General features: G+C 45.2%; 1 protein-coding gene across 4 annotated transcripts in view; it reads left to right on the forward strand.

The window, feature by feature from the left end:
* The window catches only part of LOC121278688 (NIPA-like protein 2), a 99,849-nt gene that overhangs the window by 29,335 nt on the left and 43,766 nt on the right, over window positions 1-26,748 (forward strand). For 2 of the 4 annotated variants that reach the window (XM_041189033.1, XM_041189031.1), the window contains exons 3-5: window positions 558-729; window positions 21,446-21,505; window positions 25,802-25,923. In XM_041189033.1, the coding sequence (XP_041044967.1) occupies window positions 558-729; window positions 21,446-21,505; window positions 25,802-25,923 (354 nt within the window). The remainder of the gene's footprint in view (window positions 1-557; window positions 730-21,445; window positions 21,506-25,801; window positions 25,924-26,748) is intronic. The other 2 variants (XM_041189032.1, XM_041189035.1) reach the window with 2 other exon arrangements.

The following is a 26,748-nucleotide window of genomic DNA, read 5'->3' on the forward strand; positions in this document are numbered from 1 at the left end:
CTCCCACTTCTCTCCCCCCACCCAAACCACCACCCCACCCCACCTTAAACCAGCTTATATTTCACACCTCTCCTTAGATTCACTCAGTTCTGTTGAAGGGTCATGAGGACTCGAAACGTCAACTCTTTTCTTCTCCGCCGATGCTGCCAGACCTGCTGAGTTTTTCCAGGTAATTCTGCTTTTTGCCTTGTGATTTGATGGTCTCTTGCTTTAATCAGATCCAAGAGAGCAGACAGAAGCAGCAGGTGGGAGCAGTTTGGAGGTTATATGACTTTTCAATGCCCCCCCCCAACACCCCACCCCCCACACCCCCGCCCCATCCTGCGTTCGCTCGCTTGTTGTTGGAAGAAGTTCCGAAAAGTTTGAAATGATAAAACTTTGTCAACATTTCAGTTTTTATTGGGCACGTGAAAGTAACATTTTTAGCTGTACGTTTTCGCATGACAGAAACAGTCTTCAATTTACCGACAGTCTTGTTTATACTCTGAATGCCTTGTTGGTGGTAATAACGTGTTTTATTGTCAGTAACCCCAAAACTCTTGTTTCCTCCATCACAGAAATATACGCATGTCCGACTATTATGTCAAGAAAGCCCAATACCCTATTACAAGAGCAAGTTGTGGTGGTGTGGAATCGTATTGATGGGAATGGGTGAGCTGGGGAACTTTGCAGCCTATGGCTTTGCTCCAGCTACTCTGGTCGCTCCATTGGGATGCGTGTCTGTTATTGGTAAGGACGATCTGCAGCCTCTTCTGGAGGGTTGATCACTAACCATTTAAATTCCCCCATTGTATCCCTCAAGGTTTATACTGAAATGCAGTGAAGGATATGCAGTGATCCAAGGCCAGTTAGGGATGGGCCATAAATGCTCACTGTGCCAGCAATGCTCACATCTCAAGAATGAATTTAAAGAAAAACTGGTTCTGCAGGGAGAGACAGTCAATGGCTAAATGTAAAATATGGGCATGTCTTGACAGTTACAAATATCTCACATAAAAGGAACAAGAGCCACTATGAAGTTCCAGACATTTGCAAATTACAAACTAGTCTCAGCCTTCAATATAACAAATCCTATTTAAGTAGTCACTTGCTGTACAGAACTTGAATATTGCTGAAAAAAAGAGACATGCTGTCAAAGCTTTTTGTCTTGCACTCATCAGGACAGATGCAAGAATGCCAAATTTCAAAGGGAGCAACAATTTATACTGCATGGAAAAAGGGTGCTGATTGGTCAAGGAGACTGTACCAGGGAACTATTGTCCCCCAGGTTTTTGCTTAATTCAAAAAAGGCACACTGCCTGAACATGTTCCTTTTGCCTGCAGAGGACAGGTCCCTGCATAGGAATATATGTAGCTTGTAGCAAGTATAAGTGAGCCACATTGTGAGCTTGACTGATAATCCTAAACTGGTTGTTGATGTAATTCTTAGCACACTCAGGATTGTTCAGCAAATAGTCATTTGGTGCTTACCGAGCTTGAGTATTGCTGAGAAAAGACACATGTCTAAGCCGTTTTTGCGAGTGTCCTGATGAGTGCAAGCCAAGTGCTGTCCAATCGTGGACTCACATCTAACAGTGATATTATATTCTGAGTTTAACTAGCACAGGCTGGTTGAGTACAGCCAATACCCTGAATATTCCAAACAGCTGAAGTGAAGAGCTGTTTGATATGATCCGCCAGTCATTGCTACGTATGGCCTTTGTATTTGGCATCACACCGGCACTGAAATTCATATACCATATTATTTATTTGTGCGGTATAGCTCCATGCACCATACAATTGGCCATTTGCTCACCATGCAAGCTTGACTCTGAAATAGGGCATATCAGAGCCGCCCTGCAGAATAATGGCTACACCAATCAGATCATTGCTCGCTCTGTATTACGCATACTCACGAATGAGCCTAAGGCTGTCACTTTTGGACCTGAAAAGCACCCAGTCTGCCTCAAATTTTCCTGGAAGGGTAAGGCACATTATCTTGAATATTTGTGCAACAGATGAAGCCAAAAAAGATGTACTGCCTATCACACAGATGAGTAATGTGGTATATGAATCTCAGTGCCGATGTAATGTGTGGTAAGCAGAACATCTTTTTGACTTGAAGGTAGCATCTTGTTAGTAGAAAATATCACCCGTGTTGCTATTGCATAGTAGCAGCATGAAACGGCTAGCTTCAACTGTTGCAAGCAATAATCCAATCAGGGTAGCCATTATCTCACAGGGTGGCTTTGATGCACCCTGTATCAGCAACAAGATTGCATGGTGGGCAAATGGCTAGGGCCCTATTTACAAGATTGCGATAAGGCTAATCTTACAGTGCATGGGACTGTACAGAACTGCATAAACGAGTAATGTAGTATATGAATTTCAGTGCCAAAGCCTGGAGGATTGTATCAAACAGCACATTCCTTTGGCTGTTTGCAATAGGCAGAGTGTTGACCGTACTCAACCAACCTGTGTCTGCAACTCAGAACATGTTAGAGTTGATTCTGCAATTGGACAGCACTTGCTGAATAATCCTGAGTGTGCTGAATTACACTAACAACTAATTCAGGATTATCAGTCGAGCTCACAATGTGGCTCACCTACGCTTGCTAGAAGCCACATTATTCATACACAGGGACCCTGTCCTGTGCAGGCAAAAGGAATATGTCCAGGCATTGTGCCTTTTTTGAATTAAACAAAAGCCTTGGGGAGACAATCATTCCCTGATGCATTCTACATGGCAACACCTCGATGAATCAGAGTTGAGATGCCAACAAATCAGCACCCCTTTCTCAAGCAGTATAAATGGTTGCTCCTTTTGAAATTTGGCATTCTCAAATCTGTCCTGAGAAGTGCAAGATGAAAAGTTTTGACAGCATGTCTCTTTTTTTCTGAAATCCTATTTACTTTAGTGTATTTCACAAGTCAAGACATAGGATTTCCCTAAGGTGATGAGTTCTACACTGAACATGGTGCTTCAAATGAAATCTGATTAGTCCCCTGTGTTACTGCTGCTATACTTTTATATCTCTATTTCTAAATCAGGCCACTTCGGTTTCTTTACCTATGCCTTTGCCCCATAAAATCTCCATTCAGGGTACAATCACTGCTATGCTTTTGCACTTTTACCTCAATGGTCTCCTCGTGTGGCCTCAATGAGCTTCATTTCCCGTATATCTGATGTCTGTGTACCTGTACTGGATGAGCAGAATTTCCTCCAATTAAATATTGGGAAGACTGAAACCATTGTTTTTAGTTCCTGTTTGGTTCCCTAACTACGGACTCCATCCCGCTCCCTGGCAACAGTCCGAGAATAAGCCAGCCCCTCCCAACTTTGGCACCACATTTAACCCTGAGATGAGCTTCTGACCTTATATCCCTCAGACCACCTGTTTCCACCTACATTACATCACCCAACTTTGCCCCGTCTCAGCTCATCAGCTGCTGAAACCCTCACCCATGCCTTTGTTACCTCGGGCTCAACTATTCCAACTGGTCTCCTGCCTTCTGCCCTCCATAAATTTAAGTCATCCAGAACTCTGCTGCCTGTTGTCTTTAATAGCAACTAGTCCCACTCCCCTTAATCCCCTGTTCTCACTGACTTACATTAGCTCCCGGTCAAGCAACATCTTGATTTTAAAATTCACATCCTTGTTTTCAAACCCCACCATGGCCTTGCCCTCTCCTATCTCTGTAGTCTCCTCTGGACCCAATACCCTCCACCATATCTGTGGTCCTCTAACTCTGGCCCCCTTTGTGCATTCCCAATTATAATTGGTCCGCCATTGCCTTCAGTTGCCAAGGCCCCAAGCTTGGGAATTTCCTCCCTGTCCTCTCTGCCTCTCTACCTCACCTTCCTCTTTAAGACGCTACTTAAACCCTGCCTCTCTGACCAAGCTTTTGGTCATCTGACCTAATATCTCCTCATTTGACTCCGTGTCTTTCTTTCTTTTACAATGCTCCTGCAAAGCGCCTTTCGATGCTTCATTTTGTTATAGGCGCCATAGAAATGTAGGTTGTCTGGGAAACTCCAAGAAGGCAGCTCACCACCTCAAGGGCGATTAGGGATGGGCAATAAAAGCTGGCCCACATCCCACAAATGAACAGGGAAAAACTTGTAGTTAGCCCAGCAGGGTGCGGTCAAAACTCTTCTCAAGGTGCTGGGATCTTGTACCCATTTCCCGGAGTTACAATGCTGGAGAAGAAACCTTCCCTCAACCCATGGTGCATGCCCTGAAGGAGAGCCTGGGCTCAGCAGCAGATTATATCTAGCGTCCTGAGATTTGGTACAACAGTCCGTGCAGTGGGATTGGCTGCAGCCCTTCCGCCCAACTGGGAGCCATTTTTGTGGCTCACGTTTTGGGGCCAGTTATTAGTGGCACTGCGACCCTCCTAAAAATATGGCAACAGCAGCTGAAGCTGCTGGCCTAGGTGTCTGTGGGTTTCACGGTGCGACACTATGTGGGTTGAAGTAAAACATTCAAAATCACTGTCTTTCTCTTTCCCCCCGATATAGTTTATTTATTGTCAACAAATTGCATTTAAAATAGGACCTTTAACATAATAAAACATGGCAAGGCACCTCACAGGAACATTAGCAAATAAAATTTGACACCGAGCCACCTAAGGAGATATTAGGGCAGGTGACTAAAAAGGCAGGTTTTAAGGAGGCGCCTTAAAGAAGGAGGGAGAGGTGGAGAGGTTTAAGGAGGGAATTCCAGAGCTTAGGGTCCAGGCAACAGAAAGCACATCCCTCAATGGTGGAGAGATTATAAAAGGCCGGAATTGGAAGAACGCAGATATTTCGATGTTATCTCAATGCTTATTTTATCTGGCAAGCCAATTATCAGCCGTTTTGATTAAATTTCATCAAGTTGTCACTCCTAAATATATGAAGGAAAATTTTTTAAACAAGTTTTATTAAGAAGTTATGTTTTATGACACTACCTGACTGCCCTGGTTCTTGGAAAATTTTGTGGTCAGCAATATGCAGATGGGTTTTGAGCAGCAACTCGGAGAAAAAGAACCCTTTTTCAAACGTGTGCAACTTGCCATAGATTTGGTAATTGTGCCCAAAGCAGAAACTCTAGTCTACCGAGTACAGGCGCAAATCTTCCCTTTTTTCCGCCCACGGTGCTGGGTATCCCTCAGAGCTGCTCCTGCAGCGCTAGCAATGTAACGTTTCCAAAGTGTGACCTGAAACACGGTTTAGGCTCTTAATGGATACTTCAGGTGGAGTGACAGGGCCAGGGGCAAGAGTGAGCGCTCTTGGAAAAAAGTCCAGGCCGTGGTATTACTTGAAATCGATTTTCTGAGTAAAATAACCATTTGTGTTTCTAAATGGCATGGATCAAACAGATTGCTTGAAGAGAAGATTAACTTTTTTTATTGAACTGTAGAGTTAATAACTGCTGCTCCAAATTAAATTGGAAAGCGCTTTGCTTTGGCGGTTGCTATGGTGACATTGAATTTGGGAGCTGAAGGCACTGTTTAAGCAGTGTTATTGCACTCATATTGCTTCCTAATCTATGCTGCTGATTTTTTTTTTTCTCATTCTGTTCTTTTTAAACATAGATTACCCGAAGCAAACAGCTTGAACAGCACCTGTAACAGTAGGACTAGATGTTCTTGAAAAAAAAAATGATCACTCATTTTCAGGATGTGGCTGTTATTTATTGCTCATCACAATAAAACTGTGTGGCTTTGCTTGACCATATCAGAGGACAGCTAACTGCACTGGAAATACAGAAGCTCCAGCTGACTCCCAAAGTAGTTTTTGAACTGCAGCCACTGCCTTACTGTGGGAACATGGTTGAGGGGCTGGAGTCATGTGTAAGCCAGACTGGCTAAGGACGGAGGGTTTCCTTCCCCAAAAGGACATTAGTGAACCAATTGGGTTTTCACGACAAGTCGACAGTCTAATGGTCATTTTCCCAGGGTTTACAATGTTGGGAAACGTGAGGTACAGGTAATCCTGTAATGCAGGTCAAGGGCTGAAATTTCAGGCCTCGGTGAGGGCAGGAATGGAGGCTGATGGGGTCCAGAAATACCGGCGCTGGCCAGCATGCTGGCTTCCGGCCTCGTTCCCAACGGCGGCCACTTTTGGCGAAGTGGATTTGAGGCTATTAGGGTCACCCACCTCATTCATTAAGAGCCTAGCCTTCCCGATGAGCTGGGCATCCAGTGGCAGGCTGGGGGTGGGCAGTATATGTATTCAACGATGCAGCCTCCACAGCGCTCTGGGTAGAGAATTCCAAAGATTTGCAATCCTGTGAGTGAAGAAATTTCTCCTCACCTCAATCCTAAGTGATCAACCCCTTGTCCTGTGACTGTGCCCCCATGTTCTAGATTCCCCAGCCAGGAGAAACACCGTCTCAGTATCTACCCTGCCACACCCCTTCAGAATCTTGTATGCTTCAATGAGATCACCCCTCATTCTTCTAAGCACCACAGAATATAGGCCCAAATTAATCAGGTGCTCATCGTAGGACAACCCTCTCATCCCAGGGACATATATAGTTAACCTTCGTTGTACCACCTCTACTGCAAGTATATCCTTCCTTAAATAAGAAAACCCAAAACTACACATAGTACTCCAGGTATGACCTCACCAAAACCCTGTATAACTGAAGCAAGACTTCTTTATTCCTGTACCCCATACCCCTTGCAGTAAAAGCCAACTCACGTGAGACAAGTAACTCACCAAAACCTGTTCACCATCTACAAGGCACAAGTCAGGGGTGTGATGGAATACTCTCCACCTGCCTGGATGAGTGCACTCCCACAATACTGAGGAAGCTGGACACCTTCCAGGACAAAGCAGCCCACTTGATTGGCACCATATCCACAAACATTCACTCCCTTCATCACTGATGCACAGTAGCAGCAGTGTGTACGTTCTACAAGATGCACTGCAGCAACTCACCAAGGCTCCTTCAACAGCATCTTCCAAACCCCTGACCACTACCACCTAGAAGGACAAGGGCAGGAGACACATGGGAACACCACCACCCGGAAGTTCCCCTCCAAGTCACTCACCATCCTGACTTGGAAATATATCGCCATTCCTTCACTGTCGCTGGGTCAAAATCCTGGAACTCCCTCCCTAACAGCACTGTGGGTGTACCTATACCACATGGACTGCAGCGGTTCAAGAAGGCAGCTCACCACCACCTTCTCAAGGGCAACTAGGGATGGGCAATAAATGCTGACCCAGCCAGCAAAGCCCACAGCATATGAATGAATAAAAAAACATGCCATTTGCTTTCCTAACTGCTTGCTGTATCTGCACACTAAGTTTCTGCATCCCTTGTACAAGCACACTCTAGTGTCTTTGAACATCAACTCTTGTGCCTTCATGTCTTTTAAAAAAATATTCTGCTTTTCTATTCTTATGACCAAAGTGAATAACTTCACACTTCCCCACATTAAACTCCATCTACCACCTTGCTGCCCACTCACTTAACCTGTCGCTGTTTTTATTGCAAAGAGATATAAGATGTTGGTAAAACTCAGCAGGTCAGGCAGCATCTGTGGAGAGAGAAACAGATTTAACGTTTTAAGTCCAATATGACTTCTTCAGTTCTCCAGCATTCAGTGTTTTGCTTCTATATCTCCTTGCAGCCTCCTGTCCTCCTCACAACTTATATTTCCACCTAGCTTTGTATCATCAGCAAACTTAGATACATTGTTCTCTGTTTCTTTGTCTAAGTCATTAACATAGATCATAAATAGCTCAAGCCCCAGCACTGATCCTTGTGGCACTCCACTAACCACAGCCTGCCAACAAGACCCATTTGTTTACCTTTGCCTCCTGTTTGTTAACCAATCCTCTATCCATGCAATTATATTACCCCCAACTCCATGAGCCCTTATCTTGCCTATTGACCTTTCATGTGACACCTTATCAAATGTCTTTTGGAAATCCAAGTATACTACATCTACAGATTCCCCTTTATCCGCCCTGCTAATTACATCCTTAAAAACTCAAATTTGTCAAACAGGATTTCCATTTCTTAGCCCAATCATATATAATGACTTAAAGAGTATTAAGACTTCCTTAATAAGGGATTCCAGTACTTTTGCGATGAATAATGTCAGGCTAATGTCTGTAGATCCCTGTTTATTCTCTCCCACCTTTCTTGAATAATGGTGCTATATTTGCTAACTTCCAATCTGCTGGGACTATTCCAGAATCTAGGGAATTTTGGAAAATCATAGCCAGAACAACCACTATCTCTGCAGCTATCTCTTCCAGAACCCTAGGGTGTAGGCCATCAGATCCCGGGGATCTGTCCGATTTTAGTCCCTTAAGTTTTTCCAATACTTTTTCTCTGCTGGTATTAATTCCCTCACTCATTTTAGCACCGAGGTTACCCTTTATTTCTGGCATGCAACTTGTGTCTTACACTGCGGAAACAGGCACAAAATATTTGTTCAATGCCTCTGTCATTTCCTCCAATCAAATAATTTAGCCTGTCTTGGCTTCTAAGGGCCCAACATTTACTTTAGCTACTTGTAAAAGATCTTATGATATATTTTTAAAATCCTGGGTCGTTTGCTCTTGGATTTTATTTTTTCTCCTTATTATCAGATTGGTTTCTAAGACACTCCCAATCCTCAGAATTGCTACTATCCTTTGCAACATTATACTTTTAAACTAATCTTCTTTTAAACTAATACAATGCTTAACTTCCTGAGTAGGCCTCGAATGCATCTTTCTTGATGAGTTTCTATTTTTAAACGGAATATATTTTTATTGAGCATTTTGAATTGTTTCTACAACTGTTTCCCACAATTTATTTATAGCAATACCTTTTAGCCTATTCAACCAATCAACCTTAGCCAGTTCTCTCCGCATACCTATATAATTGACTTTGTTTAAGTTTAAGATTCTTATTTGTGATTAGAGTATGTTGCTTTCAAATTTAACATGGAATTCAATTGTATTATGATCACTATTTCCCAGTGGACCTTTTATTATGAAATTACTAATTAACTCTGCCTTATTACACAATACAAAATCTAAGATAGCTTTATCCCTCGCTGTTTCCACAATGTATTGCTCCAAGGCATTGTCACAAAAACACTCTCCAAACTCATCTTCTAGACCACCCTTGCTGATTTGATTGGTTCTGTCTATATGAAGGTTAAAGTGTCCCCACAATTGTTACATTGTCTTTGTTGCATACTGCAACAAATTCTTGTTTAATGCTGTGTCCAGCAGTATAACTACTGTTAGGGGGACCTATAAGCTACTCCCACCAGCGTCTTCTGACTCTTGCTATTCTTAGTCTCGATCCATACTTATATAAAAGCAGACGCTAGAAATCTGAAATAAAAACAAAGTGCTGGAAAAACTCAGCAGGTTTGGGAGCACCCATGGAGAGAGAAACAGAGTTAAGATTTTGAGTCCAATATGAGTCTTCTTCAAATGTTTCTCTCTCTGCAGGCGCTGCCAGGTTGGCTGAGTGTTACCAGCACTTTTCTGTGTTTACTCCAGCCATACCTAACTACTTCACAATTAGCCTACCAGTATCCCCTCCATTCCCCCCAACCCCACACCACACACTGCCCCCACCCCCAACCCCCCAAACCCCCCCCCCCCCCCCCCCCCCCCCCCCCCACCCCCAGCCATAGTGGTGGCTTGGCTTCTTTTTCTGCTTTTTATATGAACTTTCAAAAAAGTTGGTGAGATGACACCCCTCTCCCCCATTGAAGCACCCTCTCAGTTACTTACCCTGTACTGCATCCTACTGCTTCTCTCAAGCTGTAAGTCCTCTGATTGGCCCTCCAGTTTCAAGAGCCTGCACTCCTCCTTTAATTGGACTGTCCCTGTGCCAATATCTTTTTTTATGCTTTCACGGGATGCAGGCTTCGCTGGCTGGGCCAGTGTTTATTGCCCACCTCTAGTTGCCCCTGAGAAGGTGGTGGTGGTGAGCTGCCTTCTTGAACCGCTGCAGTCCATGTGGTGTAGGTACACCCACAGCGCTGTTAGGAAGGGAGTTTCAGAATTTTGACCCAGCAACAGTGAAGGATCGGCGATATATTTCCAAGTCAGGATGGTGAGTGACTTGGAGGGGAACTTCCAGCTAGTGGTTTTCCCATGTGTCTGCTGCCCTTGTCCTTCTAGGCGATAGAGGTCACGGGTTTGGATGGTGCTGTCTAAGGAGGTTTGGTGAGTTGCTGCAGTGCATCTTGAGGATGGTACACACTTGAGGCTGTCCCTGTGCGATGGTGTTGGAGGGTGCCTCTGGGAAAATCCTGAAGAACGATTGCTCCTCTCTCATGGTGTTTCTCTGCCTTTGATGGAGAAGTCCAGCCCCAAGTCTCTGAAATTGGAGTTGAATCCACAGCCTTTCTGTAGGAGAGGTATGAGTTCTACCTCCTTAGCCACAGCTGTCATCAGCATTAACTAGGTTACAAATACGGCAAAAATAACAATTACAAAGTTTACTATGTGGGTTGGAGGAAGGTAGGATGAACGAGATACAAGATTGGTGTTCTCACAGGACCAATGTACAAATAAGTATGGGCAGAAATGTGAACCAATTGCTGTACCAAAAATTTATTTCATTCTCACAGTATGTGCGCACCCTCTGTAACACAGATTGTCACACATCGTACCTTGACAGAGAGGTCCTTCATTTGACCTTTCTCATTATATCGAATTAGGAATCAGGGCTGTGCAAGGCAGAAGCAGTGGTAAAGAGGTGGGGTGTGGGGGGACTGCGGGGGGAGGAGGTAAGGGGGGGGTGTGGCATGGGGAAGGTGGTCCACAAGGGATTTTGGGAGAGGGTGTGGATATCCCTGGGCAGAATGGTGGCTGCTGGTTTCCGGGTACCTATCCTCACACCAAAATCAGTGCTGTTCAAGTGGCGCTGGCCACAACCACAGCGGGATCTGTCCAAATCGCCATGTTGGCCACCCACTAGCCCAATTCCTGGTGGGTGAACAGGGTTAAAATTAGACCTCCTGTACTTAGTAACATTGGAAATGTGACTTCAAGCGGTGTTACCTTGGTTACCGGATGTCTGAATTTTCAAATGAAATCGTAGTTGCTGCCAAGGTAAAACTAAATTCTGCAAAACGCCCCGGACTGCATCAGATGGAAGCAGTTCAGGCACTTGGATTAGACTTTACGGCCAGTGGACGACGATAGGATTTACAGGCAATATGTAGAATTTGCACCTGTCTGGCAGGCAGCTCCTTGTAATCTTCTTGCCAATTTTTCATGGCCAGCCTTCCCTCCGCCTCCCCGCTCTCCCCTCATTCTTTTTGAAAGCATTGGTTCCCTCACTGGAGAGCATTTCCCTAGATGTCAGTGAACCTCTGGTACCTTGAGCAAGTGACCGACACACATACATGAATGTTGGCAGTCAGCGTTGGCAGCTCATACAGCTGCAAAGGCTCCAGGAGCTAAACTCGCTCAATGTCCACACATTCTCACCTCTTTAGGAGGCACTGGGTAACCTTCCCGAGCTGGAGCAGCAAACTGTCCCCCATTCCCTAATTTTGAGGCACTGTTGTCACTCAGTGCCCTTGCTGTGAACCTGACTGAGACTAACCAACACTATCCAGGCAGGGATTAAATATGGTGCCTCTTTGTTCTGATATGGGTCATCCCTTGGGTGGGAAAATTTACTTAACCTTCTGGGAAGCTGTCCAAATGTTTTTTTTTTTGTGCATTGGTTTCACTTTCCAAGAAGTGAAGTCCTCAGTTTTAAACAGACGCTTGGTAATACAGAACTTTGAGTGTTGCTGAAAAGAAAGACATGTTGTCGAAGCTTTTCATCTTGCACTCATCAGGACAAATGCAAGGATGCCAAGGCCGGGATGTTATGGCCCCTCCCACCCGGCAGGATATTATGGTCCCGCCAAACTGAACGGAGATTTAAATGGCTTGCCGCATCTGATGGGGGAGGGGAGGTATGCCGTGGCAAGGCAGTAAAATCCTGGCCCAAATTTCGAATGATCATGACAAAGTATATTACAAGAGTAATATACTGGTCGGTACTGATTGGCTGAAGCGTTGCCATAGAGAAAATAACGAGGAACTATAGGCCACCCAAGCCCTGGGCAATTCAAAAAAGATGCAAGGCTTGAACATATTCCTTTTGTTTGCAGAGAATAGGCCCCAGATATGAACGTATGTTGCTTCTAGCAAGCGTAAGTGAGCCAGGTTGGAAGCTTGACTGACTATATTAAATTGGATGTTGGTGTAGCTTTTGTGATTGTTCAGTAAGTGCTGCTCAATCGCAGAATCGCACCGAACAGTAAATGTTTTGTTTTGGGATTTTGTGTGAAATTTGGCACCCTTATGTTTGTCCTGATGAGGGCAAGATGAAAAACTTCAGCAACGAGTCTCCCTTTTCTGCGGTTTTAATTGTGTTACATTCGGGTTTCATTCCATTCAGCTGTCACCACATCTTTGCATTGATAAGAACAGCTATTAGTGTTTGATGCATTGATCAATGCAGCCTTTGGTCTTTGGTACATCGGTCAATGTAACTACTAGATTTTGGTGCAGCCATTCATGTGATGCTGGACTGACAACTGATTAAAGGGGTAAATATTGAAAAAAAGAAGGAAGATTCAAAACACTAAATCAAGGAAAAAAAGCATGAGTTAGTAGTTGATGTGGTAAAATTCTCTGTGCTACAGACATGCATTTAGGAAGGCTAGTGAACTAGAAACATTGGTTCTATATTCTTGTAGGTGTTGATGATGGTCAAAATGGGATGAGAGCTCATTGAGTTCAATAACTTGTATTGATTAACTTGTTTTTGTGTGGAGGTGTACATGAAATGTGAGGTTTGCAGTGACTAATTCAATAGCGAACAAATTGACCTAATGTGATCACTCTGTGAAGCCTCAAATAACACCCTTGTTTCTATGGTTACCCATAATAATAAAAAAATAGAGGAGCAACATACTATTTTTTTGCCAACCCAGCTCATCTGCTGTGTATGGCTTGGATTTAATAAAATTACTGTTGTGAGCAATCAGTTACTGAATAGATTCTGCTGAATAGATCACTGCTCAAGCTGTGAGCATTCACAGACAAAAGGAACTAAACTTGTCCCAGAAAAAAGATTCTCACCTTTTACGCAGCAAATTCACCATTGGCAGAGCCGAAAATAAGGGGACAAAAGGGGAAGGGCTTGGGGCTAGATTTTAACCACCGCGGCGCGCAGCTGACTAGCCAGATCCGCCTCAGTTAAAAAAAAATGCCCCAACTTGTGCAATTTTCACTCCGGGGTAGGGTGGGGGGCAAGTGTGGGATAGAGTTGGGCCCACCAACACTGGAAGCAGAGTGTAGGTGGCCATGCGGTTGGGCATATCTCAAGGCAGGAAAGCCTGCCTTAGTTCTATGGGACTTATCCCAGTTGTTTTAGAAGCTTTAGGCCCTCTAGCCCTCACTCTTCACACCTCCTTAACCACCGCCCACCCTCCCCTCCCCCCACCTCCCCCCCCACCCATCCCCCATGGCCCTTCACTAACTCCATGCCATTTCAATGTCAACGCGTGTCCCCACCCACTCCCCCATCACACCTCATACCCTTTATGCCACCTCCACAGCCACTCGCCTGGTATCCTCAATGGGAAGACCTCAGAGGTTACGTGGAGATGAAAAAAACACTTCAGACAATCTAATACAGTTCTCACTCCTACACAATTGAAGTGAAAAAACTCCCATTCATTAAATCCATTGGAAGCTTTTAAAAAATCTCAAGTGGTTAATTTCTTATAAAAATAAGTATTCAGACCCCAACCCCCACCCCCATGAAAGAACTCTCTGAACTCCTGAGGTGAGGTGAGAGTGACTGCCCTTGACATCAAGGCAGCATTTGACCAAGTGTGGCATCAAAGAGCCCTAGCAAAACTGGAGTCAAAGGGAATCAGGGGGATAACTCACCACTGGTTGGAGTCATATCTAGCACAAAGGAAGATGGTTCTGGTTGTTGGAGATCAGTCATCTCAGTTCCAGGACATCACTACTGGAGTTCCTCAGGGTAGCGTCTTTGGGCCAACCATCTTCAGCTGTTTCATCAGTGACCTTCCTTCCATCATAAGGATAGAAGTGGGGATGTTCGCTGATGATTGCACAATGTTCAGCACCATTTGCAACTCCTCAGATACTGAAGCAGTCCATGTCCAAATGCAACAAGACCTGGACAGTCTTGGGCTGAGGCAATTAACATTCGCACCACACAAGTACCAGGCAATGACCATCTCCAACAAGATAGAATCTAACCATTGCCCCTTGACATTCAATGGCATTACCATCACTGAATCCCCTACTATCAACATCCTGGGGTTTACCATTGACCAAAACCTGAACTGGACTGGCCATATAAATATTGTGGCTACAACAGCAGCTCAGAGGCTAGGAATCCTGCGGTGAGTAACTCACCTCCTGACTCCCCAAAGTCTGTCCACCATCTACAAGGCACAAGCCAGTTGTATGATGGAATACTCCCCACTTGCCTGGATGAGTGCAGCTCCAGCAACACTCAAGAAGCTTGACACCATCCAGGACAAAGTAGCCTGCTTGATTGGCACCACATCCACAAACATTCACTCTCTCCACCACTGACCCACAGTGGCAGCATTGTGTGCGATCTACAAGATGCACTGCAGGAACTCCCCAAAACTGCTTAGGCAGCATTTTCTAACCCCACGACCATAACATCTAGAAGCACAAATGCAGCAGCTGCATGAGAACACCACTCACCATCCTAACTTGAAAATATATCACCGTTCCATCACATTCACTGGGTCAAAATATTGGAACTCCCTCCCTAACAGCGCAGTGGGTGTACCCACACCATACGGCCTGTCGTGGTTCAAGAAGGTCGCTCACCACCACCTTCTCGAGCGCAATTAGGAATGTACGATAACGCCCACATCCCATGAATGAAAAAAAAAGACAGCTAATCCTTTTATCGGTTCTTTAAAATGTTAATCAAACTGCGAACTCAGAACTCCCTGCTGAGATAGTTATAGCTTTTGAAACTCAGCCAAGCATTCATAATGATAGCCCTTGGGAAAATGTCATCAAAGAGCTTTATTGAAACAGGACAACTAGATGCTAGGTTTTTTCTATCCTGTGCCTGTCAATCAGAGCAAAGGATTATTTTTTTAATGTTCACTGAGAGCTGCAGCCTTTCTTTTTAAGTTTAAAAACTTCCGACCTTGAGAGTTTATGGACCTCATCCAGGAGCATTTACACCTACTCCATCATTCATGTCTCCTACGCTGCTTGTTAAGGCCCTTGCAACAACCAAAATGGGGTCTGTTTGAACTCAGCCCTGAGCTCAAATGGCCCTGCTGAGTTTGGGATTTCCGTCAGTGAGAATCATGTGCTGCTCCCTTTCCCCTACTGGCAAAATTTGGACCGTCAGAAATGGGGGTGAGGCTTCCACATCCGGGTCCATCCTGTCACCTCTAAGTGTCTGTGGAGTCTTCCTAACTCCACGAGAATCCGGTCCTCGGGTGGACCAAAGAGCAAGATTGAACATAAAACCCAGCCCCAATGCAATTTTCCCCCAAAAAAACTATTGAGGCTGGGGGAGCCAATGAAAGTTTCAAAAATTGCAATTGATTTTTCTTATTAGGAGAAGCTATTAAGGGTTATGGAACAAAAGTGAGTAGTTAAGATACCAATAAGATCTGATTGAATAGCCTCTTTCTGTTCCTAAATTCCTTTGGAGGGAGGATGCAGGCCCGGCAATGTTAGTACTCTGAAATTATGTGGTCCATGGGTCCCAATGGAGGTGCCAAACAGCAAACAAAAGCAACAAATCGATCTTATTTGGCATCTTTAACATAGTAAACACGTTTCACAGGACCATTAGCAAACAAAGTTTGGCATAAGGAAATATCACATCTGATCACCAAAATCTTGGTCAAAGAGATAGGTTTTCAGCAGCATCTTAAACGAGGAAAGGGAGGTTGAAAGGTGGAGAGTTTTAAGCTGGGAATTCCAGAGCTGTGGGCCCAGGTAGCTGAAGCCATGGCTGTCAGTGGCTTCCTGCGGGATAATGGCTACTCTGATCAGGACATTTCACGGTGTATACTCATGAACGGGCCTCAGGCCGTCGCTTTCAGCCCTGAAAAGTGGCCAGTCTACCTCGGGCTCAATAATTTGAGCAACAGGTGAAGCTAGCTGTCTCTCGCTGCTACTGTGCAGGAGCAACACGAGTGGTATTCGCCACTAACAGGATGCTGCCATCAAGCCAAAAAGGTGATCTGCCTATCCACACAAATGAGTAATGTGGCACATGAATTTCAGTGCCAGTGTGATGCTAGGTATGTAGGCTGTATGTCCCAAAGACCGGCAGATTGTATCAAACAGCATGTCCCAGCCACTGTTCACAACGGACAGGGTACAGACTTTATGCAACCAGTCCATGCTTGCAAAACTCAAAATACAGTGTCAAACATTGGATGTTCTGATTGGTCCAATGTCAATTGTCATGACTGGACAATGTTCGCTAACTAATCATCAATATGCTAAGAAGTAGACTGACAACTAATTTAAGACTGTCAGTCAGGTTTGCAATGTGATGCATTTGTGTTTACTGCAAGCTACGTGTATTAATGTTTAGGGTTATGTTCTTTGCAGACAGAAAGAACACGTCCACACATTGTGCCTGTTTCGGCTAAACAAAAAAGTGAACAGCCATTCGCTGGTTCATTCTTCAGGGCAATTCCTTGACCAATCAGGGTCAAGCTGTCTGGTTTAAATTTCAAACAATATTTGGCAGTTAACTGTAAGTCACCATCAACTGGTGCATTCTCCATGGCAAAGCCACTTGCCAACCAGTCAACACTCTCTTCACATACAGTATAAATTGTTGTTTTCCCCCTTATATTGGTATTCTTGCGAGTGCCCTGATGAGTGCAAAACAAAAAGCTTCGACATGTCTTTTTTCAGCAATTTTCAAGGTCTGTACTACCAAGTGACTAATGGTGGAACAGTTAAAATTGAAATTGTGCCGGAGGCCAGAATTGGAGAAGTGAAGCAATCTCGGAAGGTTTTAGGGCTGGAGGAGATTATGAAGACAGTGGGGGGACCAGCGTTCCTCTGAATCCCACAAGGATCCTCCCAAGTTTCACTGCCCATTTCCCAATTTTGATGCTTTCCCAACCATTTATCAGATTCCTGGGAACTCCTTCAGGGCCTGTGAAATCTCATGCCTCCTGACAGTAATCTTGTGCTTCCTGAGGGGAAGACCTAGAGCCTACATAGACGTGGCCCACAATTTAAGATTCCAGTCTGTGAAAGTCCTGGACAGTCCTCTGTCACCTGCACTACACCCGACAAGAGTTAAAATTTTTCCGTAAGAGGCTCTAACTGTGAGACGTGAGGCCGAATTTTCCCTCACAGAAGCAGAAAAGAAGAGTCCGGACTGTTTTCAGGTCCCGAACCTGCCTCTGGAGTGAGATTGATTGATGTCAAGATATTCATGCAACTGAGCCCTGAGTTGGCATGGAGACAGGCTCCCTGTCCAATTAAAGGCGGCTGGCAGGCTTTTGAAGTTGGAGGGCCAATCACAGGCCTTCCAGCTTCGGAGCAGCACCAGCTGTAGTACAAGGTAAAACACTGAGAGGGTGCTTCAACAAGAAGGTGCCCTATAGGCCACTTTTTACAAAAAAGGTCACTAAAAATCACAAAAAACAGACAGGCCAACATTGTTGGAAAGTGGAATCCATGAACAGGGTGACCGTTGGCTGCCCTCGCACCCAGGCAGGCCGGGAGGGCCTGTGGGCCTGACTGGAGCACTGCAGCCTCCCCGGCCTTGCGCTGGGTGGCCGCCTCCAGGCAGTTAAATTGACCACTGTCACACTGGGGCGTGGGGAGACCGACAGGGAAATCCCATTTCCTGCCTTTAACAAGGTGCCTTCTGCCTCATGGAGACAGCGGCCTTCCCAGGTCCTTAGCCTGCCTTGGTCAAAATGGCCGACCTCAGGAATGGGGCCAGGTAACCGGCCTTGTAACTTTTCAGGCCGCGCCTGGCTCACTCTTGACCTCAGCGTGGCTCGAAAACTTTGCCATGACCTCTTTAGACGTATAATAAAAAGTTGATAAAAACGAATGGTTAGCAGATATTCAACGTGAGTATAATTGCACAATGCCCTCAGTTTATCATAGAGCTAATAGAATATGATAGCCTCATTAGAAGCACAAAAGTCCGATAGTTCTGCGGAATTTCCTAAGGGTGCATTGCTCAGTCAGAAGCACGGCATTTTTTTTTTATACAGCTTTGACTCTTAAATTCCATCTCAAGCTGTGTATGAGGTTCATTCACGTCTAACTGCAGCTCAGTGACATTTTATTATCCCTGCAGCGTGTTCTTACATTTGAGGCAGTGAAAGTCTTCCTCACACCCACACAATAACATGCAAGATTGCTTCAATATTGCTTCTAGTCTATTATGCCAGCATCTGCATTCTTGTCAGAATCTAGTCAGAATTTGGGTCTAGTCAGAACCTAGTCAGGTTTGCTTTAAACCTGTCGGCTGTCAGTCAGCCAGAACGCATCCCTTAAAAAAACTCTTCCTTCCCCCCCACCACCCACCACCACCCCCATACTAATTCCATACAAGGGGCTTGCTGCATTCAGAATACCAACTTTCCTCTGTCCCTCTGTGCTGTTTTTTTAATTTTGATTGAATACTAATAGCATAAAGGAAATGCTTTTACACAAAGAGGTGATGGTGTAGTGGTATGGTCACTGGACAAGTAATCCAGTGACTCTGGGTAATGCTCTGGGGACCTGGGTTCACATCCTGCCAAGGCAGACAGTGGAATTTGGATTAAAGGTCTAATAATGACCATGGAGCCATTGTTGTAAAAAAAACCATCTGGTTTACTAATCCCCTTCAGGGAAGGACAAATACACGCCATCCTTACCTGGTCTGGCTTACATTTGACTCCAGATGCACAGCAATGTGGTTGACTCTTAAATGCCCTCTGAACAAGGGCAATTATGGAGGAGCAATAAATGCTGGCCCAGCCAGTGATGCCCACATCCACTGAATGGGGAGGGGGGAGGATTATTTGAATAGTAATGTGTCAATACAAGTTTTTTTAAAATTCATTCACAATATGTGGGTGTCACTGGCAAGGCCAGCATTTGCTGCCCATCCCTAATTATTCTGGAACTAAACAGCTAGGTTCATTTCAGAGTCAACCACATTGCTATAGCAATCAAGTAAGGATAGATTTCCTTCCCTAAAGAGGAGGGAAACATTAGTGAAGCAGATGAGTTTTTAAACAGCAATCAACAACAGTTGCCATGGTCACAATTATTGAGGCTAGCTTTACAACTCCAGACTTATTAATGGCGCTCAAATTCCACATGTCACTATGCTCGGGTTTAAACCCACATTCTTAGAGCACTAACCTGGGTCTCTGGATTACTAGCCCAATGACATTGCCCCTATACCTTCTACCCTTTGGCAGCAACCTCAGTCATTACATTAAAGGAAGAATTGAATGAGCATTCAAAGAGGAAAAATATTTAAGGGTACAGGCAAGTACCACTTTACAAAGCCCTGGTTAGATCTCACCTGGAGTTATGTATAGTTCTGGGCATTACACCTTAGAAAATATATATTGCCCTTGGAAGGAACGTAGCACAGATTCACCAGGAGCTTACCAGGTCTCCAAGGGTTAGGTTATAAAGAGAGATTACATAAACTAGGTGTGTATCCCCTGGAATATGGAAGGGTAAGAGATCATTTGATTGAGGCTTTTAGGATGTTGAAAGGATTTGATCATGAGGTTTAAGCTAAGGTAGACAAAGAAAAATTCTTCCCATTAGCTGATGATTGTAGGACCAAAGGACAAAGATGTAAGATTTTGGGCAAGAGATACAAGGGGAATGTGAGGAAGAACTTTTTTACCCAGCAAGCGGTAATGACCTGGAACTTGCTGCCTATGAGGAAGTCAAATGGTCAAATTGGATGGGCACTTGAAGAAAATAAAGTTGCAGGTTTATGGGGACAGAGTGGGGAATGGGATTGACTGGATTTCCCTACAGAAAACTGGCATGGGCTCGATAGGCCGAATGGTCTCCTTTTGTGCCAATTGTCTCTATGACTCTATGTTAGTGTAGATCGAGAGAAAATCATTTTGTTGGAGTGAGAGTTTAGAACTAGGGGACATAACCTTAATATCAGAGACAGGCCACTCAGCAGAAGTGTTAGGAAACACTTCTTCACACAGAAGGTGTTAGCAGTGTGGAACTCTCACCCACAAATGGCAGAAGATGTCACCTCAACTAATTATTTAAAATTTGATAGACGGGTACCTGTTAGACAAGATATAAGGATATGGAGCCAAGGCAGGTGGATGAAGTTAAGATACAGATCAGTCATGACCTTGTTAATGCTGGAACAAACTTGAGGGGCTCCAATGTGGCATTAACACGATGATTAAATAGATTCATGGGCTGAAATTCCTAGGATATTCAGAATAACTTCTATACCTGGTTGCATGGCGTGATGGTGGTGTAATGGTATTATCACTTGGCTAGTAACCCAGAGTCCTAGGTCAATGTTCTGGGGGCATGGGTTCAACTCCCAACATACGGAGGTGGTGGTGTAGTGGTATTGCTTCTGGACTAGCATTCCAGGATAGTGCTGGTGCTGTTTAAGGAGCTGAGGTGAGTATGGAGGAGACTTGTCTTATAGATATTTTTAAAAATGCTCTGCGAACTGGGGTTTGAATCCTGCCCATGGCAGATGGTGAAATTTGAATTCAATAAAAGTCTACTGATAACCATTGGCAATTTTTGTGGAAAAAACCAACCATCTGGTTCACTAATGTCCTTTAGGGAAGGAAGTCATCCTTACCTAGTCTGGCCTACATGTGACTCCAGACCCACAGCAATGGCTCTGAAATGGCCTAGTAGGCCACTCAGTTCAAGGGCAATTAGGGATGGGCAGCAAATTCTGGCTTTGCCTGTGATGCCCACATCTTAGGATTAAAGAACAAAAAAAAAATAATTTTCTACAGGTTGATCCTTGTAAAGTGACGTGAATAAGCAGCATGTATTCAGTTCGTAAAAATAAGGTAACACTTTCCTGCTGACCATCTGTCTGTCTGTCTATGCATCATGTTCTGGTCTAAGATTCCACAAGCAACAGTGAGATAAATGAAGGGTTAAACTTTTTTGAGTCGAGGGATGAATGTTGTCCCGGCACCTCCCTTCATGAAGTGCCAGGGGATATTTGTGTGTACTTAAGCAGACCCTCGTCTGAAAGATGGTGCCATTGTTTGGAAGGTGCTGTCGAAGGAGTTGCTGAATATGATAATATTACACAGGAATCACACAACCTGGGTCCATCACTGTCAATTTCAATTTTTCAGTTTTTCGGTTTTAATGTAAGACTTTGACAATTGCAGGTATCATATAATAATGCCGAAACTATCATTGTTTATTTAGCAAGTGCAGCCATTTCTGTGGTGTTTCTAAAGGAGACGCTGCGTTCTTCAGATATTTTGGGTAAGTCATATCTCTGTAACCCCTTTGTTTCTTTGTTTGACTTATGTGGCTGATTACTGAGCGTTAGTGCTGCATTATACCAGGCAACCCCGCGATGTATGTAGGGATGGACCTTCTTTCTCTGTTACCCCATCCGTGTTCTCATCTTAAAACACAATAAATAATTAGCTACTTAAAATAAAAATAAAGGTTCCGCTATGGCAGTCCACGCACAAAGCCTGAAATGAGAATATTTACATAGTAAAGCAGAGTTTACAAGCAGCCCAGATTCTCATCATTAGGTGGTCTAGTTGGAAGCAGTTTTTTTTTAAACTATACAGAATATAGAGCACAGAAACAGACTATTCGGCCCAACGAGCTTATTTTCTTTATACCTTTCATGGGAAGTTAACATCGCTGGCAAGGCCAGCATTTTTTGCCCATCCCTAATTGCCCTTCAACTGAGTGGCTTGCTCAGCCATTTCAGAGGTTAGTTAAGAGTCAAGTACGTTGCTGTGGGTCTGGAGTCACATGTATTGCAGGCCAGGTAAAGGCAGCACATTTCCTTCCCTAAAGGGCATTAGTGAACCAGACGGGTTTTTAGTAACAAGAAATGATAGCTTCACAGTTACCATTACTGAAACTGGCTTTCAATTTCAGATTCGCGAGTTGAATTTAAATTCCACCAGCTGCCGTGGAGGGATTTGAACCTGTGTCCCTACAGCATTAGCCTGGGCCTCTGGATTATTAGGCCAGTGACATTGCCACCACTTTGCCTTCCCCACATCAGTTTGCTTCCTTTCCATTGATCTCATCTCAGCCTTTCTCCATTTCTTTCTATCCCCTTTTCCTGTACCTACTCGTTCAGTTTCCTTTTGAAAACCGCTAATCTATTTGCCTCAACCACTTCCTGTGGTAGCCAGTTTCACATTCTAAGCATTCTTTGAGTGAAGAAATTTCTTCTGATGTCCCTGTTGGATTTATTAGTCACTATCTTCTATTTATGATCCCCTGTTTTGGGTTCTCCCACGAGTGAAAACATTCTCTCCACATCTACCCTGTCCACTCATTCATGATTTGAAAGACCTCTATCAGACCTCCTCCAAGCCTTCTCTTTTCCAAATCCACCCCATTGCCTGACCAAAGTTTCCCTTCTTCCTCCCCTCACCCCCATCCCACTGTCATTGTGACTGCTTCATTCCTGCCATGTGCTGGGACCACCGTATTGTAGGTTACGGATAACCCTAGGAAGTAATAGTGAATAGCCAACTGGAGAGAGAGAGAGAGAGAGAGAGAGATCACCCTAGCGCTGTGCTGTCCCTCCAAAGACATACTTGCTGTAGGCCTTGATCTCAGCCTGGTCAGGTGGGCCTGGATTAGGACACACACACACATACACACACACAGAAACACACACACACACACACACACGGTAAGGTGGACATATCCATGTGGTGAAATATCACCCACAAGAGGAAGTTCAAAGCCATTACTGAGTCAGGGACACTTTACAGTTAAGGCAAATTGTTAGGGTAAATGAAGAAAAGCATTCCCCTCTATCTTAGTCATGCGCTTTTGGCGTTATAGTGTTTTATTCTGATGTTTTGGTGCCTGGAATTGAAAAAGTTTCCATTTTCTGATGTGAACACATTAGATGCATTTTAATGCACTGATGAAGAGAAATCTCTCTATAAACAGCTACAGAAAATACGTTTCTGCTGTTTTTGGGATTGCTTAATCCCTCGCTGGTCTGCGTGTTCAGTTGACAGTGTCTGCCCAAAGTTTAAGATAATCACAAAAAAGATTTAAGGGGGTGATTAGAAATAATTCCATCACATGCAAAGCATTGAGAATGTGGAAACCTCTTCCACAAACCACTCGGGGTCCGTAGATTCTTTCAAAAAGGAGCTGCTTCAGAAACAAGACTATTGAAAGGGACTGCATGTCAAGCAGCAACAACTTGCATTTATATAGCACCTTTTAACATCCCAAAGGCACTTCGTAAGGGTGTTATCAATCCAATTTTGAGTCACATGAGAAAATATTAAGGCAGACGGCCAAAAGGTTGGGCAAAGAGGCAGCTTTTGACAAATCTCTTAAAGGAGGGGAGAGAAAGAGGGAGAGAGGCAGAGAGATTTAGGGAGGGAATTCCAGAGCTAAGAACTTTGGTAGTTTGGTCGCCAATGGTGGGGTGATTAAAATCAGAGATCTTCAAGGGGCCTGAATTGAAGGAGCGCAAAGTGCTGGGGGAGCTTGCAGAGATAGGGAGGGGCAAGGTGATGGAGGTATTTGTGGTTGTGGAAGAATGGGTATTTTAAAATGGAGGCAGAGCCAGTGTAGGTCAGCAAGCGCTGGCTTGGGACAAGTTTGAACACACAGTTCGGATGAGCTCAGGTTCACGGGCAGTAGGAGTTGGAAGGTTGACCAGGAGGGCAGAACTTGACATTCCGCGGGCGGGCGGGCATGTGCCCAACCCAAACGGGTGTAAAATCGTGTGAGATGACATCGGGCCAGCGTCCCAATGTCATCGTGCACTTGTGCGCTATTTCGCTTGGCGGGCACGGGCGGCAGTTGGAAGTGTGCCCGCCGACGATCAAAAGGGCAAATTAAACCCCTAAACGGCGCCGTCGTCAGGGATTTTTTGTGGCCCGTCCAAGCTTACGGTTGGCAGATGGACCCATCGGCCTTCACCTTTTTGACGAAACCCCATCCAAGGGCGGGATGAGAGCTCCGGCAGGAAATAAAATAAAAATAAATATCTGGGGACGGCCTTTTTGCGAGCTATGCTTTCAGGTGCTTGATTGTGCCGCTCAGTGGATGCTTTTTGCCGCTTTTTCGGTGCTTTATTTTATTATTTGAGCATCTGCAGCTCCCTGAGGCAGCTCGCCCGGCACCCGCGGTGACAACGGTGCCCACCCTCTTCCTGCCCCCCACCCTGGCAGCGCTGAGCTCCCCAGCTCACCGACTGCGCACGCCTGGCGAGCAAGAAGGTCAGGCCCAGGAGAGCATTGGAATAGTCAAGTCCAAAGAGAACAAATTAAGTTATATTTCAGCAGCGTAGAAAGGGGTTGGACCGGGTGACTGATGCAGGGAAGAGAGTGGCTACACTTGATCATTATCTCTTAAACTAGGCTTTGTTTTTATTGTCCATGACCCAGCTGCACCCCACAGCAGTTACTCTTGACTGAAAAGATCCCAGCCTCCCACACAATAACCATCATTGGCGACCATGTCTTCAGCTTCCATGAACTCTGGAATTTGCCGGCAGGGACTTATTGGGCCAAGTGGCCTGTTTCTGCATTGTATCCTCTGTGCAATGACCACATTTATCTCTCTTGGAAGGATCAGTTGTAACTGGTCCAAATTTAAATGGGAATTGGAACTGGCCCCGGCTGAGCTGCTCCCATAGCACCTTTGCTGTAGTAAAACCATCACAAAGCTTAAGCATTGACATCGGGCCACATGAAGACATATTAGGGACAAATCAAAGAGATAAATGAAACCAGAGGGTGCTGGAAATACTCAGCAAATCTGGCACCACCTGCAAAGAGAGAAACAGAGTTAACGTTTCGAGTCAAATTTTACTCTTTTTCAGAACTGGTCTTAAGCCTTTTAAAGGAGAAGAGCGAGCTTGAGAGGTTTAGGGAAGGAATTCCAGGGCTGAGGGCCTTGGCAGCTGAAGGCACGGCCGTCGTTGGTAAAGGAATGACTGTAGGGGATGCTTAAAAGGCCAGAACTGGAGGAAGGCAGAGATTTCAGAGGGTAGTAGGGAAGGAGGAGGTTCAGAGAGACGGAGTGGGTGGGGGGGGGGGGGGGTGGTGAGGCCTTGGAGAGATTGGAACACATCTGAGCAATGGCAGGTAAAAAAAATAAATTGTTTGAGCCTGTCCAGCCCAGCCCAGCCCACAGAATTGCGTATCACAACACAGACTTTCCTGGGAGCCCATCTCCAGGAGGCTGGCCTGTTCCGCATTGCCTCCGGAGGACTGGAGACCAGCTGGGAAATCCCAGTCGGCCTCCAACAATAGGCCTTAGGCCTTTAATCAGTGAGTCGACCACTCGCCACGTTCGGGGTTCATAGATCTGTCCATCGCCACCAGCCCTCATGTGACCTCCTGGAAGCATCCACAGAGAAACTCTCTGTCCAACAAGGCGGTGGCTGTCATGGAGAATTGGTAACTTCAGGATTAATTGCGACTGAACCCACATTGGTCAGTAATGCAGGAGAAGAAAGATCTGATCAGACTCTATTTATGAATGGCAGATGCCAGGACTGGTTTAAAGCTGCTCTGTTTTTTATTTTTGCTTTTTCTGTAGGGGGATCATTGGCCGTCCTAGGAACGTATCTTCTGGTGACCTTTGCCATTAACGTCCAGCAAGAGATCACAGCCGCTAAAATACATAAATATATTGTCAGTTGGCAGTTTCTAGTTTACTTGGTAAGACACTCGGAAACAAGGTGTACATGAATCGGCCTATTGGGGCACCCAGAGTCATTCCCACCAGCCTGTGTTACACACCCACGATGACACTGGTGTTTGGTCAAATGTTTAAAGCAGGGGCTTATAAATCAATGACTTTCCGCCATCGTGTGGGCTGAGATTTAAGGCCGTGATTGGGGAGGGCACAGAGTTTCATGCTGGCGGCCTGCGCGCTTGGTTTGCCCAGCTCCCTCCCATCCCGAGGCCATTTTCATGCAGGGGTTTGGGGGGGGGGGGGGCGGCGATAGCCAGGGGTAACTGCCCACACCGTGGTGAGTAGTCGACTCAAATGATTAGAGGCCTAAGGCCTATTGTCGGAGGTTGACTGGGATTTTCCCAGAGGCAGTGGGGGACAGGCCAGCTGCCTGGAGAAGGTCTCTCGTCGGCAGATTGGCAGGGGGGCCAATGCTCCAGGCAGGCTTAGAGGCCTTCACAGCCTGCAGGCTTCAGCTGCAGCTTCAGGCCTCCCTCTGCAAGGGTTCCACACCACCACCCCCCGAACCCCCTCCTTACTCCCCCATGAAGATGGCCAGGCTACTTGACCTATTTTTGACTTTAAATTTGAAACATCTTGGGGTGCCCTCTCCCTCACTTACCTTGAATAACGTCCTGCTGCTTCTTTGGAGTGGGAGTTCCTCCTATTGACCCTCCAGCCTCAAGAGCCTGCCCACCATCTTTAATTGCATGGCGAGCCTGCCTTCTGACCTCCAATTGGCCATTTTGGACAATATCACAGGTAAGTGACCATTCCCCACCCAGTGGGAGCCTCTGACCTTCTTTCGA

Source organism: Carcharodon carcharias, chromosome 6 (assembly GCF_017639515.1).
Source record: "Carcharodon carcharias isolate sCarCar2 chromosome 6, sCarCar2.pri, whole genome shotgun sequence".
Classification (NCBI taxonomy): domain Eukaryota; kingdom Metazoa; phylum Chordata; class Chondrichthyes; order Lamniformes; family Lamnidae; genus Carcharodon; species Carcharodon carcharias.